Here is an 18,906-nt window from a genome sequence, read left to right on the forward strand (position 1 = left end):
TCCGTGTCACAGACGCAGACGTTCGGGCCCATGCTCGATGGCCCGGGCGTGCGGTACGTGCGCGTTGATCGGGCAGGGTCCGTGAACGTTCCTCGTTGACGGACGGATCCCGGAGGGTGCTTTGCGGGATGGGCAGGAGCCGGGCGTGACTTCGCGGTGAGTTGACTCGGATTCGTCTACCACGCAGCCCGCAAGCTGACGGCGCAAGGACATGTCCTGCATCTCTCAGGTGGACGACCGACGCAGTGTTGGGCAGGGCGATGCGAATGGGACGGGCTGCCGCGTCGTACGAGAGGTGCGGGCAATCTTTCTCCATGTCGCACGGCAGTTGCTCGTCGCGTCCAGTCCGCGAAGCAAGTCTTCGCTTCCGAGTCGTTCATGCGGCCGATCACTGGCGGTACGTCTCGCCGACCGGCCTCTTCCCTCCTCGAGCGAGACACGTCCGTCGGCGAATCGCCCTCAGCCCGCTCGTCAACGAGACCGTCCCCCGCGCCATGGGGGATGTACGAGGTGAGTGCCGTCGCGGTGCTTCTGGCGCTGATGTTCTGTCGCTTAGTGAACTGGAGGGTGTAGTGGGATGGCTCGGGAGGATGCCAGGCAGGAGTTATGGTGTAGGAGGATGCCAAGCGCAGACGCAGAGAACGGCGCTGTGCAAATGCGAAACTACGGTGGTGGGAACGCGTCGCGCGGCGACGGACGTACGTCGACGCCGGCACAGTGTCTGCCTGCACGATCTGTCCACCGGTGCGATCCCCGCTGCGCAGACGACGGTTGCCGTGACGGACGACCGGCGTGTCGTGCGTGCTGCTCGAAGTAGGTACGGTGACCGTGTATGTAGTCTCGAGGAATAGATATATTTGAGCTATTCTACATGGCGGACGTGGACTGCAAGCGATGGTCAGAACCGTCGCAGCCTCTGCCTGAGAGATCTCGAGTCCAGACCGCGAAATGAAACATGACGAGAACCAGAGAAGTAGTATGTACACTGCACAGCGAATCCCGCAATGGTCATACCTTCGATACTGCCACGATCCATCCATCTCCCTCCCGCATAGCCTGTACGCTTCTTGTCAAGCCATTGGGCTCGTGCTGCGAGTCCCACGTCTGCAGACATTCGAGTGTCAGCGGGCCCAGACGAGAGGCCATGCACTCTGAGGTCGACTGAAGGAAAGGAACGACGCACCTGCACGGTGTGATCATGGTCCAGACGCATCCTGACCGAGTGATGCACGACATGCCTGCTCAACTGGTCACAGTGCCTTGCGCCGCCAGTGAAGCTTGAAAGCTCGCTTGACGTCTACAGAGACAGACCTGTCTCGCAAGGACATGAGGGGTGCGACGTGAAGTCTCTTGCCAGGGGCGCAAGGTACTGGTACTCAGCTCACTGATCGCAACTTGTGTCAGGTTGAGGCGGCGAGATGGGCAACTCACAGGATGGGATCCAGAAGCCTGGCTTATGGAGACGAGAAATCGACGTGAGAGGGACGCCAGTCCGACATCCGTCGACCGTCGACCGTTGCTCGTTTACTTGTACACCCGATCGCCTTCAATGCGTTCAATGAGCAGATCGGTCCGACGCAGAGCGTGAGCTGGTGATGTAGCATGGTGATAGAGCCGTCGAGGATGATAGACTTGAGATACTGAGGCACATGTACGGGCAAAAGGCGACTCGGAGAGCATCGGTGACGGCTCGTGGTCTATTCAGACAGGTATGGGTTGTCCCTGCGTGTTCTCCGTCCTGTCCTGAATGGAAGTCGAGCAAACGGCAGATCAGGTTGTGCAAGGCAGAACGATGTAACACACCGTACTGGGGGACAATGACACCGCTACATGAGGATGACAGCCTCGCCGGCCGCTTGGCTCTAAGTTTTGAATTGCACACGATTGTCTCGACTCACCGTAACTCAAGTATTGTGTAGTACGATAGTAGTCCGTCGCCGTTCAAGATCCCGAACAGTTACAACATCAGTAGAACGCACATTTTGCTAACCGATGCTAGCGACTGCTGACGCGCTGACCCATGCTAGCACCGGATCGTTAGAAATCGTCAGCGTGTCACGCATGTCAGCGTATTAGATAGATCTTCGCATTCAGGATCCAATTGGTTCATTTTATGCTAATGGGTAACATTCGTGCGCGTGGTAGTCTACGTATTTGTTGTAGTAGAACGAGCCAAAAGCTACATGAGAATACGAAAAATCAAAGTCCGTAGGTAAAGGAGCCCGACCGTAGAGAGGTGCGAGATGACATGCTCGGACAATACAGTCGGTATGAACAAGACCTACATCACGCTCGCCTCGAATTAGTCTGGGCTTCACCACCCACATGCCTGTAACACTATCAGGTTCGTCGCCAACAGGGAAAAACCACTCCACCAGTGCGCATGGGTAAGTGATTTCGTTGTGGGTAAAAGAAAGGAAGGCGAGCACTCGGCCAACCAACATGCCTCCCATGACGCCGTCCTCTGGACCATCTTGGATGAGCACAGTATCTCGCCGCTCGTATTCGCTGTACCAGTGTGGGTGGCTGCGAATCATTTCGCTGTGCATGCCGCCTAGACCGCAGAGTTCGCTCGGAGCGTAGAAGAACGCGCGCGCGCTGTGATAAATAGCAACATTGCCATAGAATTGGGGACAGTCATCGATATCCACGTCGTCAGGGTCTGAATCATCCGAGGCGTCTGGTGTTAGCTGGTCATGCAGAAGGCGGCGGATGAGCTCGGGAAGCAGTGCCTTGATGCGCGGAGGGAGGTCAAGTCGTGCGACTGAACGCGAACAGGCTGTATGCACCGTGATCAGTTCATTGTGCACGCACACCACTTCCGACTCTGTGAATAGTAACATACCTGGTCTCTTGGCTAGAACAATTGAGACAGGCTCCGGATCGCCATCAACGCCATCAACATCAGCAAAGTGCTGATTCTCCATTGCGTCGGCGGCGAGATCCTGGCCATTGTATCCCTCGTCGACGTTACCACCATCGTCGATATTGTGGGCGTTTTCATCGAACAATAGCTCTGGCTGTGCATCCCGTCGAGCAGCAGTCAGAACATCATCCTGAAGCATACCATGGCTGCCGAATTCCGACCGCGCGGCAGCAAGCTTGTTCAGCCGTGAGTTGACCTCGAGAATCTGGATCAATGGATTGTTCTTGTTGGTGGCGCGCCACGGCCGCTTGACAGCACGGATGTGCTTCGACTCAGTGATTGACGTGCACAGTCCATTTGGTGATCCAAAGAGGCGAATGCCACGTACAAAATGGGCCAACGCGTGCTGTCGAGGAAGTGCGAAGCTATTGCGTACATCCTCGTCACGAAAAACGCTGCGGAGCTCATGGAAGCGCCGCAGAGTATCTTCCATCTCTTGGAGAGAACGGGAGTCGTGAGAGGATCGGCGGGCGATGTAGCAGAAGTCTAGGAACGTGCGTACACATTGTACAACACGGTCGGGGACAATTCCGGTAATCGCAGGGATGAAGATCTGTCACAGGAATGGGTCAATGATAGCAATGAATCTGTTGAAGGGTACTTCTCACCTTCATCAACGCCTTGGAGTCGTCACCAGTCCACTGTTTGAAATTACGACCTTCCTTGAAACGGCGGAGGCCAGGGAAAGCGGGGACAGAGCGAAGTCTGAGGATTCAGGATCAGTTGCATCAGCAGCTAGTTGTCAGATCCTAGGATAATGACATGGCTCACCGGCGGTCGAGGTCGTCAATAAGGGCATTCGCCTCATGCGTCGAGTGATGTGTCTTGATGTATTCAAGAACCCACTCGACTAGGTGGTCCTTGAACGTACCCTTGATCACTTGATGGAGCAGATCGGGTGATAGGGCTTCGTGGATGTCTGCGCGCGGAAAGTGATCCGTGAAAGGCTGTACAACAGCTGTCATCAATCTCGCTATCTGAATCGACAAAAGGAATATTACCTTCACACCGGGAGCAATCCCAAATGCATCCCAGAGTACTTCCGGGTCATGTGCGTATGTGTCCTTGATGCACTGCGTCAAATCACGGAACCTTGGCTCCCCCGGTTCAAGCGAGTCTGTCGAGGCGAAACATCTATGGAAATCTGTGAGCTTTATGCTCCTCCAGCCTCGAGGTCAATTCCGTCCTGACTTACTTGGGACAATGTCCTTGGACAACTCCGGACAAGTAGACTTGCTCGGGATAATCAGCGATGAATGGCCCGAGTGAGTAGATCACTTTGCGATAGTGCCCATCAGGGCAGCGCGTGATGCGAGGCTCAGTCATGTATGGCTTCACTGGGTCGAAGACGCGGGCGAGTGCGGCATGGTAAATTTGCTTCTTGAAAACACGGAAGTCGGGATCGTTTTCGTCCTCATGTGAGCCTTGAGTGGCATTTAGCACTGTGACGAAGTAAAGAAAATTCGTCACACACCTTTCGGGATAGCAAGGAATGCTACAGGCAAGACGGCATTCTGGTGTCCACGGCGCACGTCATTGTGGAAGACACCTAGCGAAGCATAGACCGGATGAAACTCCTGGTTTCCGGTTGCGACGGACACGGTAGTCTTGTCCGCCCCAGCAATTATAGTTGCTAGCATGGATCCATGAGTCGATGGATCTGAAGCTATCTTGCTCTACAAACTCGTGTGAGTGATGGCCAATGACAGAGAACAAACCTGTAAGGCTACTGACCGATTCCTTCCAAGGCCAATGTCCAGACATGAACTCGGAGTACCGTCGCCCGCCTGGAGTAACAAACTCCTGATATGCAGCAGGATGGAACTTATGCTTGTACTCGCTTGTGTCAAGCATGTTCTCGAAGATCTGTAGAGGATTCTGGGCGTGAACGACATACTCGGCTCGCTTCCAAGCTGGTGAGTCGGGGGTAATGGGACCGTTCCAGCGCAACTTGAAGGAATACCATGGTGCATCACCCCACGGTATTGAGTCGATGGTTTTGAGCATATCTTTGTGAGCAGCGAAGACAGGATCTGTGCCCGTGTTATCAATGACATTCTTCGCCGCCCAGATACGAAGAAGTTGGTTGACGTCGTCTCTCGAGCAGAGCATCTTCTCGTAGACCAACTCAGCGAACTCGAATGACGGGCGATCTTCGAATGGTGCAAAGCCGTCAAGGGGCTCACGAGGTGGTGGAGGGGATCCATTTGGTAAGAAGATGCCGGATCTGTTGCAAGGACGACCTGGAACATCCAACTGACTCAGTGTATATCGAGTTGAAGCGTAGTAATGTGCATACCATTGATCCGCGGGTGGTAATACAACCTGGACTTCTGAGGTGATGCCTTGGGGTGCTTGTGCTCGCGGACATGACTACGAAATGAGCGGTGAGTGGGAAATGTACGATTCGAGCAAACAGCACAAGAGAACGCCATGGGAGATGAGACGAGAGGAGCAACGTAGCATCAGCGCACTGGGCGGTCTCGGAGTTCAAATCAGTTTCAAATGTGGACTGAAGCGTAGGGATCACTTCAAACCCTCTGTAATTACACTAGCCGAGGCTGGGAATAGACGGGACAGCAACGCGACCACGTCTGCCTGACTTCCGCCGACGTGTCTGTCCTACTGCAAGTTCTACCTGCACTTCTTTGTATTGCTGTCGCCGTACCATCCTGCGCTTCATCTCTAAATGTCTGAACGTGGACGCGGTCGCGGGTCAGGACGTGGGCGTGGATCAGGACGCGGGCGTGGACCTGGGCGCGGACGTGGGCGTGGAACAAACACGAGACGTACTGCCAGCACGGGTATCAGTCAGCTTGGGGGCAATGCAGATGAAGCTCTACTCACGTCAGACCTGTTGTCCACTACCCAGATTGTCGACGCTGTGAGTCCTAAATTCGATAATGAGTTGTCAGTCTTTAATCCAGGACATGTCAGTCGGCCCATACCACGGGTCAGCCCGAAGAAGCCGGAGACCCTGGGTTGTCGACACTTGCTGATAGCCTTCCCGAGTCTCCTTCACGCCCTGATCGTCCGGGGAAGAATCATCGTCCTGGTGTCTATGCAGGCCTCCGTAAGCGAACAAGGGAAGAGGTCGCAGAGGGTGCAGAGAAGAAACGCACTGTAAAACGGGCACAGGATGAAGAACGTGAAGCACTCATCCGCACACGAGCATCAAAAGAGGAGACTGGCAGGAAGAAAATTGCAGGACTCATGGACCGTCGTGCACAGGAGGACGAAGACGACGAAGCTGAGATGGCTGCAAGGGAGGAAGAGGTCGATGGTGGAAATGCAGAGGACGGCGGTGGTGGCGGAGATATCGATGATGATTGTGATGCTGTGATGATAGATGTGAGTCGCATGCTTTCCGGAGTTCTTGTTCTGAACTTACCTATCTCGAACGTGTCATGCGCACTTATAGGAACCGGCAAGGAAAACGCAACGTGAGAAGAGAAATGAGCGTGCCGGATCAGTTCTTGCAGCTATTGATACCCACCGGAATGTGGTGTCTTCTGTCCGTACTCCGGCGAAAGAGTCTGCGTAAGTCTCTACTAGTAGGCCCTCGAGTCAGTGCCTGAATGAGAACTTACTATCGTTAACTTAGCACTTCACTGCCGAAGCGGAACCCTCCCAAGACCACCAAAGACGCGGGTTTGGATGCCAACTGGCGCGAGAAGATCGCAGGACTTGCAACGAAGTCTAGCCCTGCTCCTTCCGTTACCTCATCGGAGGCTCGTCCTAGGAAGAACTCGGCCAAAACCAAGGTGAGCAACCCGAGATGTGGTCTGAAGGGTGCCAGCATCTGATGCCTCTCAAGGCCAATAATCGCGTCGGCAATGCGAACCATGCGAACGTGACTCCGGGACGCACGACAGCCCAGTCTCGTCAACGGAAGGGTGGGAATGAGAGCCGTCAAAGCGCAGTACAGGAGAAAGGACTCACGGATAAGGATGTTGAAACACGGAGGGATGAGGTCGTAAGGTTGCAAAAGACGCAACAGCAGGTGCGTCAGCCTTCTCTAACTGTCGACACTGGTCACTATTGCTCACCATCCAATGGCAACATCTAGTACGTTGCAATCGAATCAGAGGACGTACCATCTGCCAAACCAAAGTCTCGCATTCGCCGCCCTCCGTCTGCAATCCCGCCAGAGAAGTCAAAATCTGCCGACAACCTCCCTGACTTCCTGCGTGATGTTTGGGACGAGACTATACTGCCCTCGCTTAAGGAGAAGTATGGGGCTGCAACGAAGTTGTGGGACATTGAACATGGGGCTCTCACCTTGCGCGACGAACTGCAGAACCTCATCGACCAGTTGTGCCCTCATGCCGAGTACGAGGTTGCCGCAAGCACGAAAGACTTGGTATATGAAGTCGTAAGTCAGCTGTGTCGCAGTTTTCGAAGTCGGACAGAGTGACTGATTAGTACCTGTCAGACTCGTTCGCGTCTATTCCACTGGCGGAAGCTATTCATGATCACAGCAAAGAAACTTGTGGATCCAGTTTTACGGAGCTTGCCGAATGTCGTCGCCCGTAAACGCTATGTTTCGGATGCACTCAAGTATGGTGGTGTTGCGTATTTCGATACACCCGATGGAGAGGTAAGTTGACTCGACTTCGGCAGTCCGTGTCTTATTCATTATCATGCGTTGACAGCCCGGGCATTCTCGATTCGTCCTGGAGACTTTTGCAACCCATTTGAACGGTATCAAGGGCTCAGTTGTTGCTTCAAGCTGTGGCCGGCCATACTCCGCTCTGGCGCTCACGTTTGCTGCTGTGAGTGTTCCTGTCTACATTGACTGCTATAAATTATATTCATCGCCTACAGGTGCAACGCGCGTTCATGTCTTGGGAGACAGGTGTCGATGCTGGCACACCGGACTGGTCTGGCGAGAGCATGAAGCCGCTGATCGAGAGTACATGGCGAACTAACATCGCAAACTACATCTCCCAACCTGGTGCGTTTGATCGCATCATCGCTGGCGCAGTGGACACCTTGGAGGCCGGCCTAGGCAAGAAACGCGGCACACACCACAAGATGCGCCATGATCCGAAAAACGAAGCGATCTCCCTCTTTCAGCCTACAGTTCCAGCAGCACGCGACAACTCGGAATCCTTCCAGTCGGACATCACCGGCCAGAATAGTGAGTACGAAGTGGACAATGATGAATACGGCACAGACGGCACCGGAAGAGACGAGACAGCTGATGGTCTCACCGAGTCGAGCGAGGGTGGCATGCTACTTACTGGCACGGAGGACTCGGAACAGGTCTATTATGAATACGAGCAGGAGCCTGAGGGTATGGATATGGAGGAGGGCAACTGGGATGAAGATGGTGCAGATGAGGAGGACAACTTCTGGAATGGTGAGGACTGATTCCAGGGTGTCGATGCGGTTATGAGGCAGCAGAGGTGGCCGCGGTGCGATGTGGATCCGGTAGAGCGATAGCATGAGGTGGGCAACGGACAGAGTCTATTCGATGTGCTCCGGGCCAATACGTATGCATTGTTCGTACACTACAGCATCTTTAATCCAGATTGCTACCTATTTTTCGATTTGTGACGTCTGACTTGCTAACTGTCTGACTGCTGCTGACGACTATGTGACGGCCCAGATCCTACAACTGGCACGATCTTGTGAAATCCGGCCAGTGTTGCTAACGTCGGATACGCTGAGGCAATCTGAAACTTGAGTTTCACATTGGATCACGGCCTGTCAGCAAATTCGCCGAAGTTCTGATGAAAGGATCGCTTCGAAGTCTGTCTGCGCGCGTTTGACCGGGCTGAGGAGTGTCGGTGTCGTCGAATGCGATGAGGCTGTTCAAGGAAGGTATCATGGCGATGCTCAGTGAAAAGTAGCTACGAGATCAATGTACTGGCAACGCACGAGAACATCATTGTCGTACGCTGATTCTCTCTCTCGTGAGCATAGTTGCTGTGCTTGCACAAACGCAGCACTCACCTTTCGAGCCGTTTTATATACACCTCAGCAGCATGATATCCTCTCCGGGATGCATGCTGTCGCACACTGGGATCTTCATGGCTCAATCGCACGACATGACTGCGTCGACTGGTATCGGATTCCCCCGGCAAACATGGTGCGAGTCGATGGTTAGACCTGGATAAGGATGGAACTGAGTCCGAGACCTTGATTCACGGACGCAGGAGAGCTGCTAGGTGACGAGGCAAGTAGGTGTGCGTGGGCGAGTCTTCCGCATTCACAGCTACGCGGCTGCGTCGTCGTCGCCCAATGTGCGAACTGGGCGTCGGGACTGTACAGCGCGGTCTTGTAGATCCGAGACTCACCGTTCCTTCCGGCCTACTTAGCGTGTGATCCAGCGAGATACCTGGGCAAAAGGCTCAGTCGGACCTTGTACTACATAGCAGTGATTCACTCGTGGATGTTCCACGACCCGGGCATGACATTGGATGCCCTCCGACAACGTAGAGTAGTCGGCTTTTCGCCGATGAGTCTGACTCACGAGTCCCCCTCACGCACCGGCCCATTCGTCGTCGATCGAGGGATCTGCAGGAAACACAGATCGAACAACAGACCGTACGAGGTCGGCGCGCAGAATCTGAGATTCGTCCGCAGAAAGCAGACATTCGATGCTAACATTCAGGGTCCAGGGCGGTCAAACATTCTACGGTCCCGAGAGCAGTGATGCATCTTCCATGACTGCACCCGCCCGCTCTGACCGTTCGCAGGTAAGCAGGGGTCGACGATCGGCATCGCCAAACAGACAAATTCCTAACGCTCACCATCAAGCGGCGCTGCTCGAGCCGGTAGTGAAGAAACCGTACGGAGAGAGTATGAGACAACCCCGTTAAACGTACAGCGTAAACACCCGGTCGGGGATTGAAGCCATGCTTCGTCCCGAGAGCGGATGCGAATAGCATTCTCGGCGAAACAGGCCTAGCCTGTCCGAGTGAGCATCAGCTCCCCAGACGTCGAGCATCGTGACCTGTCTGCACATGCACCAGGCCAGCGGTAGTGGGATTGCGCATGGGCCTTCTGTGTGCGATCAACAGTGGCTCACGAGCCAAGAATCACGAAATCTCGAGGTGAGTCGAAGACAGAATGAATATGCTGACGGCCTCATTCACACCTCGTCTCGACTCTTTCAAACTGTATCGGAGTCCGGACCAGTTGTGAATCGCACGATCCCCGTCGCGATCGACACGAGGTTGAGAATCGGAAGTGCCTGGTCTGTATCTTCTGTGCTCTCTGACCGTTGACGCGGTTGATGCGTTGACAGGAAGCAGAAATGAGCGGCCGAGATGCGGCTACGAGGACACACCGCGATGCTCCGCGATGTCTACTGCGCATTGAGCAACGCAGGACTCTCTGCGTCGAGCAGCTCGGAATTCAGACATGTGTTTGCACGATATATGTCCCCGTTACACGCAGGGCACAATGAATCTGCCCGCGGGGATAGGAATTGCTATTACAACAGAAAGGACATACCTGCAAGTGCCGTACGTCGCATTTCGCGTGCCTGTATGCTCCACGCTGCGGTACCGAGATTGCAAGCGGACCTTCGATGTGCGCGGACTTTCCTTTTGAAATCATCAGCAGCTCGTCGGCCAGCGAATGACAGAATCTCAGCTTGAACCCCGGTCGGAGTGAGGAGTCTCGTCTCGACTCTTTCGTTTTTGGCAAGCAGCGAGTAAACAACCGAGACAGTCGCGGGAAGCGAGCGTGGAAGTACCTGAGATTGAGCCCTACAGATGGCATCGGCCATCATGGCAAGTATACCATCGGGTCCGAGGTAATTGTAATGGCCCGTGAGACGGTGGCACTCGCTCAGCGAATCCGCCAGCGGTCCAGCAGCTATATCGACTTGTACATCCTTCCCAGTATTTGGGGCGGGTACTCACATCGATGTCACAGCAGACTTGGGGGCGGGAGGCGGTGGGATACCCGCTGGCCGCACTCGAGATCGCACGACGACGAAGTGCTCAGGGTCCCCCGATCGACGTGCAGAATGTGTAACACCATGTATACGGTGCAACCGAGTATTCGACGCACACGCACCATTCCGGGACGCACAAACACTGATTTCCCCTCGACAACCCTCGCCCTTGCCAGGAGAGCGTCGGAATCTGCATTGCGACCACACGGCCGGTACCGTGAGTCCTCCTTCTGACCTCTCGGGGTCGTATGCGTGGCGTGTGTCGAGAGGAAGCGTGCGCCTTCATAGGTGTGACAGGTGCATAGACTCACCGGGTTTATGACCACGATCAGTGCCCCTGCACTATGCGCTCCCCGGTCAACGAGCCATTCGATCGCAGCTAGTTTGACAGGATCTGTCGAGTTCAGAGGAAACGAGAGCGTGCGACGTAGAGCACGGGGAGTGTCTGTGAAGACCCGAGTCGGAAGCCCCGACTTCCAACTGCGCGCATACAGCCTGGCTGTCACAAAATGCGTAGAGCAGTAAGCACTTTAGCATACTAGTATCACGCGGTGCAGCGCAGGAACCGGGATGGAGAGCCAGCGAGCAGGAGAAGTTGGACGGCCCATTTGGAGTCCTCGTTGAACATCGCCGGCCTACAGAGTAAGTACTGTCCTTCGAGAACGCGGTAGGGGTTGTAGCCGGCTTGTCTAACCAGAGTAACGAGCCTAAGTTGATTGAAGTGCATAGTACAGATCCTGGAAGCATGGGTTGGAAGGTAGATCGAGCGCGAGTAAATGGATGAACGGGACAGAGCGTGATTGTGGCTGAAGGCAATTCGCGTGACGCGCGATCGGACTTCGACGTCAGGCTTCCTCTCTTACTGTCTGCGAAGCTGGCCCAGAACATGTGCGATCCTCTCTGGCACTCTTCGTCCACCATCCACTTCCTTCTCATGTCTTCATTCGACGAATGATACATCCTTCCCAATGTGTAATGATTCGTACTTGACTGCCAACATTCGACTCCGCTGTGTATGTCGACCCTGACCTGCAGTACCGTGAACAGCACCGGTCAGGTGCAAGGGAAACATGCGTGAGTCTCTCTCAATCCCAATTTGTTGACGCTCTAGGACACGACAAGCGAAGCATACGACAAGACAGTATTGTGCGCGAACCTACTACGTACCATGACCGTCTGGAACACCTCTCCTCCTCGACTGCCGAGAAACCTGCCGTGGAACACGTCTTCAGCAAGATCGAGGACGACCTCCAGGAACGCGGGCTTACCTGCTCCCAGCGCCGTGCATTCCGACGATGACGACGACGGCTGCTCGACACCGCGCTAGTGGACCCTGTGCCGAGTGACACGTTCACTGTATGCGGTCAATGTATGGTTAGTACTCTGACGACTCCTCGCCGCGGGGAGAAGTACAACTCACCAACACGCATTAATTCCCGCATCGCTTGTCTCTATATACCCGCAATGCTCTTCGGCTTAGTAGCAACGGCCAAGTTGCCGTCACCTTCCCTGGCGATGTCCGCGGAAGCGAACATAGCGTCACATCTGGCATGGACGTCAGCCACGTATGTCCGAACTTCGTTACGCCACAATGTTGCCACAATGTGCAAATTGCACCACTCGCTCGGGTATGTGATCTGCGAACATTTCCTGGGCGTAAGAGGGCGTAAGGAGTAGGGATCGTGTACCGTCATCTCGGACGCGGCTGCTACTCCTGGCATCCAGCATACAGGTCAATGCTTTCGACGATCAAATCGCCATGTTACGCACGCACACGGATCAGTGAAGCACCCCAATTGGGAATACTGTCCCCTCCATGTCTTCAGGAATACAATACTGCGGCTTACTCGCTTCCGGCCTATGCGGAGCCTCCAATTTGGGTGCACCTGCTTCCAGATGTGCTCCTTCCGAGCAGCCTATGTTTTGTGATGTCGATCCAACCCGCTGTCGACGTGATTTCAGCACGCGTCTGGCTAAAATAGCCATCAATTCCGGACCAATTGTCCAGAATTTCTCAGTGATTGCTCGGGATTGTCATCAATTCGATGAGGCGGCAATGAGCAAGACGAGTGATGTCTCGTCGGGAATGCGACAGCAGGGCCGAGAACTCTGCGAAGCTGACCACCAATTCAATGATCATGCTTGTGCAAATGACCAGTGGCACTTCGGTGAACAACTGGTACACCTTGTGTACTACTGTAGGTGGAGATCAAGCACATAGTGTTGCAAAGAATGAATACATCTCAGCTCTACTACCCTCGACGTGCATACGAGGCTAACATCAAGGCTCGAGTGCACCAAATCGTCTCCGCCCACATCAAGATGGTGTACCTGAGCCATGCTCAAGATCTATGAACAACAGCATTCAACACAGGGGGCATATGTACTCGTATCCCTCTGCATTTGAGCGTGAACATCGAGACAAGGAGAACAGATCTAAATCTGGCAAGGCCGACAAGAAGATCAAGTAAAATTGTGTACGGAGGGGATTGCCGTATTGGGGTGGCTACCGTCCTATGTCCTGCTTCCACGAACTGAGTTGATCGGCTCAACCGTGATCTGTGACAGAGTAACAGTGAGTAATCTATTCATTCAATCTGTGACTGACAAGAACTCGATGGGCTTACTGTGGCACGAGTACCTGCCCATCAAATTCTGAGACTGTTATGGAAGGTCAGCTATATCGGGCAAGCACCATTCACCGACAACAAGGGTGGCGAATTCGGCTCGGTAGGTAGGCAACTGAGAGGATGTCAGCACGAGATCGATGACAGTACATACTATGAACTCAAAGTGATCAGTATCCTCAAACCATTTCAGCCTCTGAGTCACAGATTGAGACTATTCCCTGAATATTCTCAGTTGGAATTCATACAGTGAGCCTGACGAGAGTTCAGTACTGACTGTGAGCACACGAGAGGAATGACATTTCATTTCAGAGGAAGCCCGCCGGCCGAGGAATGATTAGCTGATAGGACAGAATTTCGCATCCGAGGAGATGCTCCGAGTCAGTGGCACTGATATGCAATTGTGGCACAGTTAAGGCGAGCATCACGGTGAGTGGATTTTGTGCACATTACTGACATTCCACACGTGATTTGGGCATCAAGTATGTAGGAGCCGAGCAAGGCTGACTGAACTTCAAGTTATCAGTTAAAGGCCAGTAGGAGAGCGGACGTACCACTCCCGGCCCCCACTATGCTTCTCCTCTCACTCGCATGTGTCGATCACCCAGTACGTGTATGCATCAACTGTCTTCACCCGGCGTTCACTCACCACGGACACTCTCAGATCATCCTGATAATCTCCAGTGGCGGCCCCGGCGCAAGCTTCATCCAACAACTCAATCATACATATGGTCAGTATATCCCTCCCTTGTTATCGTGGTTGTACTTGTACTCACTGTTCTCGTTATTCCAGACAGTTGCCGAGTGAACGGTTACGTCGGGAGCAATCGCAGTGCGTAAGTGCGGGCACGAAATGCGCTGACTGTGAGTACCTTCCCGATATAGCAGTGGTCCACTAGATCAGGCGCTCATTGTCTCGTAGACACACCGGGTTGGTCGTGCCTCACGCTGCGCTGGCCTCACACGCGTCGGGAATCCAAGTCGACTTGGAGCTGGACGTATGTATGGTACGACGTCCGGCGAACACATTCCCAGTCAGATACTGTCTTACCCGGTCTGTCATTCCGCGGGATGGCAATGTATATACAGAACGCCGTCCGCCGAGCGATGTACCACGCCCACCATGCGGAAGGTCCGTAGTGAATCTCAATGATCTACGGCAATGCGCTGACGTAGTATGCTGTCCAGTATAGAACGCGCGAGGGCTCTTCTGTTCCAGTCCAGGCTTCTGTCCACGTCAACCGATCCAGGCTCCGGTCGCTGCGATGTATATGTGTATTGACTTTCGGCGATTGACATCTCAGGCCAAGGACAAGGTGCGACATCGACCAAGGTCTTGCGGTGCTCGGAACTACAATATATATATGGATCGACGTCCGGCGAGCGATGTCTTGGTGCGTCTACACTTGTGCCTCGTCCATACTATGGCTGATGTGATGTGTATGACAGGCTGGATGTCGTGTCCGTGTCCGCGCTCACGCAGCGCGCGAGCCACGAGCGTTTCCGTAGGCTCTTTGGGTGGGTTGAGTGTGTCAGACTCGCCGTGAACGTCGATGTATATACAGATCGACGTCCGGCGAGCGACGTCTGAGGCCAGGTGCGAGGTGCGTTGTCGTTCCGACATTGGTGTCCGTGTCGTTGACGTGACCTTCACAACAGGTCGGTGTCTACCGAGTTCGTGAGCAACAAGTCCTTCGTACCTTCAAGGACATTGAGCTCAAGGGCAATGAACAGTAGGTATAGGTACTCACCACTGCGCCTCGTGAAGGCCGGAACAGCAAAGTATGTATGCATCGACGTCCGGCGATCAACGTCTCGGGGCATGTACGGGGTGCATCGTCGATTAACCCTCGATGCTGACTTTGTGGTGCCCGGAACGGCGATGTATGTACATATTGACGTCCGACGAGCGACATCACGGGCTGTGCGCGAGGTATGTTGCCCATCACACACCGACACTACATCACTAACCCGACTCGGACGTGTCGTGTCGCCGCTGACATGCGCGTGCAGGATCGGGCCACACGGCGCACGAGCGCTGCCCTCCGTCGCTGCGAATGTCCACCGAGTTGTCGGCTCGTCGTGAACGTTGATGTATGTACAGATCGCCGTCCGACAAGCGGGCGATCGTGAGCGGTGAGCAGTCAGTCTTTTTCTCCTGGTTGGCCGACACTGACTTGGCGAGTATCCTAGGACGACTTTGCGCGACGGCAGTGTCCCGCGTCAGGTCGGGTGTAGCACTCAAGACGCGACAGCGGGCATCCGTCTACCGTTTACTGTTCGCGTCCCGCAGGCGGACGAGTTTGCGTTGTCTGGTGAGTTGCCTGCCGTGCATTTTTGCGTCAAGTGAATGGACATTGAACTCGTCGTGAACGGCGATGTGTGTATAGATCAGCGTCAGGCGACTTACTTCGAATGGTAAGCCCGAGCCAAGACACGTCGGCGAAGGCCCATCGCTCGCAACGGCCATCAGACTGCGTAGAGTCACAGGCCGCCGACTGGTACGTGCGATGTGCCTCGCAGTCGCTGAGTTGGTGAGTCCCTCATCGCGCATTGGCATGCGGCGTTTGCTGACAAATCGAGCAGACCGGGTCCGTGCGTCGCGACTACTTCGGGGTTTGACTGTATGTATGTACACGCGGGCGACGAGGGACACATAGGGGGAGGGGCTACGCGTTGCAGCGCGCGAGGCGGAGAGAGGGGGCTTCTTTTTTTTGTTGACGAGCATGTACATACCGGGACCCGTTTGCGCGTGGCGTGAAAAAGTTGTGAGACCGGATAACACGCGAGCTCCCTGCGGGGAGGGGAAGCTATGGCCGAAAAATCGACGTTTTGGACTTGGGAAAACCGTCGTCTTTTTGCCCTCCAGCCAATCGCAGGCCCCGCACGTAAAACACCCACGCCCGCCGTGCGACGATCCCCGCCCGCTGCCCACGCCGCACTCCCACGCGCTTTTCCCACGAGCGACCGACGTCAGCGCCCCCGATGACGACGATGTGCATCCGTCCGACCACCAGCTCACTCCCCCGTGTCCGACCGCACTGAGCATGCATGACGCCGCATTGATGGCGGCCTGTCCATTCCGTTTCTCTCTCCTGCTCTCTCCCCGTCCTCCACACTCGCCCTTGTCGCCATGGACCAATGGACGACGCTCCAGGCTGGACTCTCCGGCCTCAACATCGGCCAGTCCGCCAACAAGTTCGCAAAGGGCTTCAACACCACCGTCCAGGCGACCAAGGAGCGCATGGGCCAGGTCGCTGCGGACGACATCACCGAGCTCCCGCAAGGTCACCAGCATCTCGCCAGTTCGCGCACACCGATCGCTGATTCCACCTTGCACCCACAGAGTACAAAGACCTCGAGGCGCGGGTCGACAACCTCCGCCAAATCCACTACGCGCTGCTGAAGTACGTCCGTTCCGCGCGCCGCGCTCCTTCCACCAACACATGACCTGCCACACAGAGTAACGAAGGTCTACGAGAACGAGACGTACGACTACCCCACCCAGATCCAGGAGAGCATCACCGAGCTCGGGACGTCCATCGGCCAGGGGCTCACCAACTTCGCCGCCCACAACCTCAAGGGCGTGCCCGTCGCCGCCCCCGCCCCCGTCACGCCCCCCGCCGCACAGCACAATGTTGAACTTCCGACTTTCCAGTGTTATCTTATCTTATCAGTTACGTACATATATGGACTTGTGTTCTGCGATGTAGTATTACATACATTCTTTTGATGGACTCTGTCTGGACTCATCTTGTGACTCGCTCCAGACCGATCTACACTGTTCCAGACTTATTCTGGATCATTCCACTCCCTTCCGGCATGTTCCATGACCTTCCAGTACATTCCTTGATCACATGGACGCTTATGCATATCCCTATCTCTGGAGTTAAGGCTTACTCATTTCCCTAAAACTCGGACTTAGTGATTACTGATCTGCTTACTGATGTAGCATGTGATCAGTCCCAGACATGTATATATACTAGGGTGATTCCCCCCTAATGGATAACGATCTCTCCTCTCTTCTGCCTGCCTAGCATCAGAGTCTTCCCTCTGGGATAGGTCTGTTCACTCCACTCTACTGTCCTTCACTTCCACTGGCCTAACAAGCCCTTCTAAACCTCTTTCACTTCAACAGGTTATGAGCCCCGCGCTCTGATCGTTTATATCACCTGTACCTTTTGCGCAACCAAAGCCCAACTCTTGAAAGAGTGAGTTGGCATATTTTGTCCTTATTTGGACTACTGTTTAGCCGCTCTGTGACAAGTGCCCAAAGCCTTGTCCAAGCGCATTTCCAGGGTAGCTCGCAAGAGCAATTACGAAGTTTTTCCACCGTCTCGTCGTGAGAGATACGACGTAGGCGACGCCGACACTAGCGCTGTTGCTGAGCGTCATCAGCGTTTATACGGTCATCTACCCATCGATCGCCAGATCGATATCATCCTCACTCCTACCCCGCGCCCTCGCCGTCCCACCTATCGTCGCCCTGACACCTCTCGTCCCCCGAAGGCGTCCTGTCGCAAGACCCTTGAGCAGCAGCTTGAGGAGCTCCAGTTGAAGGCAGACGACTCTAGGGCACTCCTTGAAGCTCGACGTGCGGAGTACGCTGCTACGCTTGCCGCTGAAACCGCCGCCAAAGAAGCTGCCAAGGCTTCCCTTATCGCACGCATCGAAGGCGTACCTCTTCCCCTTCCTATCACAGCCCTTAAGCCGTTTGACGCCGACTTCAAGAAGAAGTCTCAGACGGAGAAGGCCGCCATCCTCACGAAGCGTCTCTTCGCCGTTCAGAAGCGCCTTCACCCTCTCTTCACCCACAAGCTGCGCGACACTGTTCGCTGGTCACTCACCGACAACCTCAACGCTTTTGGACGTCGGTTCAATTGGGTCTGTTCTCACTTTGAGACAGAGGGTCATTCGTGGTCGCACGACGCGCTCAACGACGTCAAGCTTGTCTGCGAGCTGATTGGGAAGATCTCCTTCAAGGAGCTTAGCAAGAACCTTTCTAAGGTTACTAGGGAAGTTGGGGACTTGCACAAGGGCAATCACTTGGCTTGGGTAGACAAGTATTTGTAGTCGCGTCACAAATTTTATCTTTGTTCCTGGAATATTTTTCAGTGAAGCATCACAACTGTGGCAACGTCTCAAGAGGAGACATTTGCAGAGACTCAGGTCTCTTCAGGCGAAGAGTCAGACGACTCATACGATTGTTCAAACCACTACCATCTATACGACTACGAGGAGGTTTGCGACGCTCATTATAGAGACGACGATCAAACCTGGTGGAACTGTGATAACACTCATTGTCCAAACCGTTACCACACACCATCTGGTGATTTTCCTCGAGGCTTCAAAGCTGGTATCGCTGTCGAAGCTTGGCAAGACAATTTCCTATTCGCCAACGAATTTTCGGAGTCACCTCCAAAACCTGAACATTTAAT

The 18,906-nt window shown here is 54.4% G+C and overlaps 5 protein-coding genes across 5 annotated transcripts; 2 read left to right on the plus strand and 3 right to left on the minus strand.

The window, feature by feature from the left end:
• Positions 1 to 996: 996 nt before the first annotated feature.
• On the minus strand, positions 997 to 1,375 carry B0H18DRAFT_1038506 (uncharacterized protein). The gene has a single exon (XM_048030446.1). The coding sequence runs from the start codon at positions 1,234 to 1,236 to the stop codon at positions 1,009 to 1,011; it is 228 nt and encodes a 75-aa protein (XP_047887701.1). The 5' UTR covers positions 1,237 to 1,375; the 3' UTR covers positions 997 to 1,008.
• A 728-nt stretch (positions 1,376 to 2,103) lies between these two features.
• On the minus strand, positions 2,104 to 5,361 carry B0H18DRAFT_939252 (uncharacterized protein; the record flags this gene model as incomplete). Its single annotated transcript, XM_048041855.1, has 9 exons — positions 2,104 to 2,779; positions 2,846 to 3,479; positions 3,535 to 3,631; positions 3,698 to 3,873; positions 3,928 to 4,060; positions 4,122 to 4,350; positions 4,401 to 4,602; positions 4,661 to 5,169; positions 5,226 to 5,361. The coding sequence occupies 9 exons, from the start codon at positions 5,359 to 5,361 to the stop codon at positions 2,112 to 2,114; spliced, it is 2,784 nt and encodes a 927-aa protein (XP_047887702.1). The 3' UTR covers positions 2,104 to 2,111.
• Positions 5,362 to 5,955: 594 nt separating this feature from the next.
• Positions 5,956 to 8,477, plus strand: B0H18DRAFT_1038515 (uncharacterized protein). Its single transcript, XM_048030447.1, has 9 exons — positions 5,956 to 5,977; positions 6,093 to 6,277; positions 6,348 to 6,466; positions 6,531 to 6,690; positions 6,744 to 6,929; positions 6,996 to 7,301; positions 7,362 to 7,526; positions 7,582 to 7,701; positions 7,754 to 8,477. The coding sequence occupies exons 2-9, from the start codon at positions 6,140 to 6,142 to the stop codon at positions 8,300 to 8,302; spliced, it is 1,743 nt and encodes a 580-aa protein (XP_047887703.1). The 5' UTR covers positions 5,956 to 5,977; positions 6,093 to 6,139; the 3' UTR covers positions 8,303 to 8,477.
• Positions 8,478 to 9,149: 672 nt separating this feature from the next.
• On the minus strand, positions 9,150 to 12,129 carry B0H18DRAFT_958858 (uncharacterized protein; the record flags this gene model as incomplete). Its single annotated transcript, XM_048042739.1, has 13 exons — positions 9,150 to 9,197; positions 9,232 to 9,272; positions 9,425 to 9,503; positions 9,688 to 9,846; positions 10,089 to 10,153; positions 10,394 to 10,778; positions 10,807 to 10,852; positions 10,964 to 11,121; positions 11,153 to 11,340; positions 11,381 to 11,548; positions 11,705 to 11,870; positions 12,009 to 12,051; positions 12,110 to 12,129. 13 exons carry the CDS (start codon positions 12,127 to 12,129, stop codon positions 9,150 to 9,152), a joined length of 1,566 nt encoding a protein of 521 aa, XP_047887704.1.
• Positions 12,130 to 12,913: 784 nt separating this feature from the next.
• On the plus strand, positions 12,914 to 15,818 carry B0H18DRAFT_958859 (uncharacterized protein; the record flags this gene model as incomplete). The annotated part of the gene is made up of 16 exons (XM_048042740.1): positions 12,914 to 13,039; positions 13,089 to 13,166; positions 13,410 to 13,416; positions 13,453 to 13,575; positions 13,881 to 13,897; positions 13,995 to 14,075; positions 14,133 to 14,199; positions 14,262 to 14,304; positions 14,391 to 14,466; positions 14,558 to 14,600; positions 14,662 to 14,735; positions 14,773 to 14,862; positions 15,034 to 15,072; positions 15,128 to 15,201; positions 15,573 to 15,611; positions 15,662 to 15,818. 16 exons carry the CDS (start codon positions 12,914 to 12,916, stop codon positions 15,816 to 15,818), a joined length of 1,134 nt encoding a protein of 377 aa, XP_047887705.1.
• Positions 15,819 to 18,906: the final 3,088 nt, after the last annotated feature.

This window comes from Fomitopsis serialis (genome assembly GCF_022376445.1).
Source record: "Fomitopsis serialis strain Sig1Antser10 chromosome Unknown B0H18scaffold_118, whole genome shotgun sequence".
NCBI lineage: Eukaryota > Fungi > Basidiomycota > Agaricomycetes > Polyporales > Fomitopsidaceae > Fomitopsis > Fomitopsis serialis.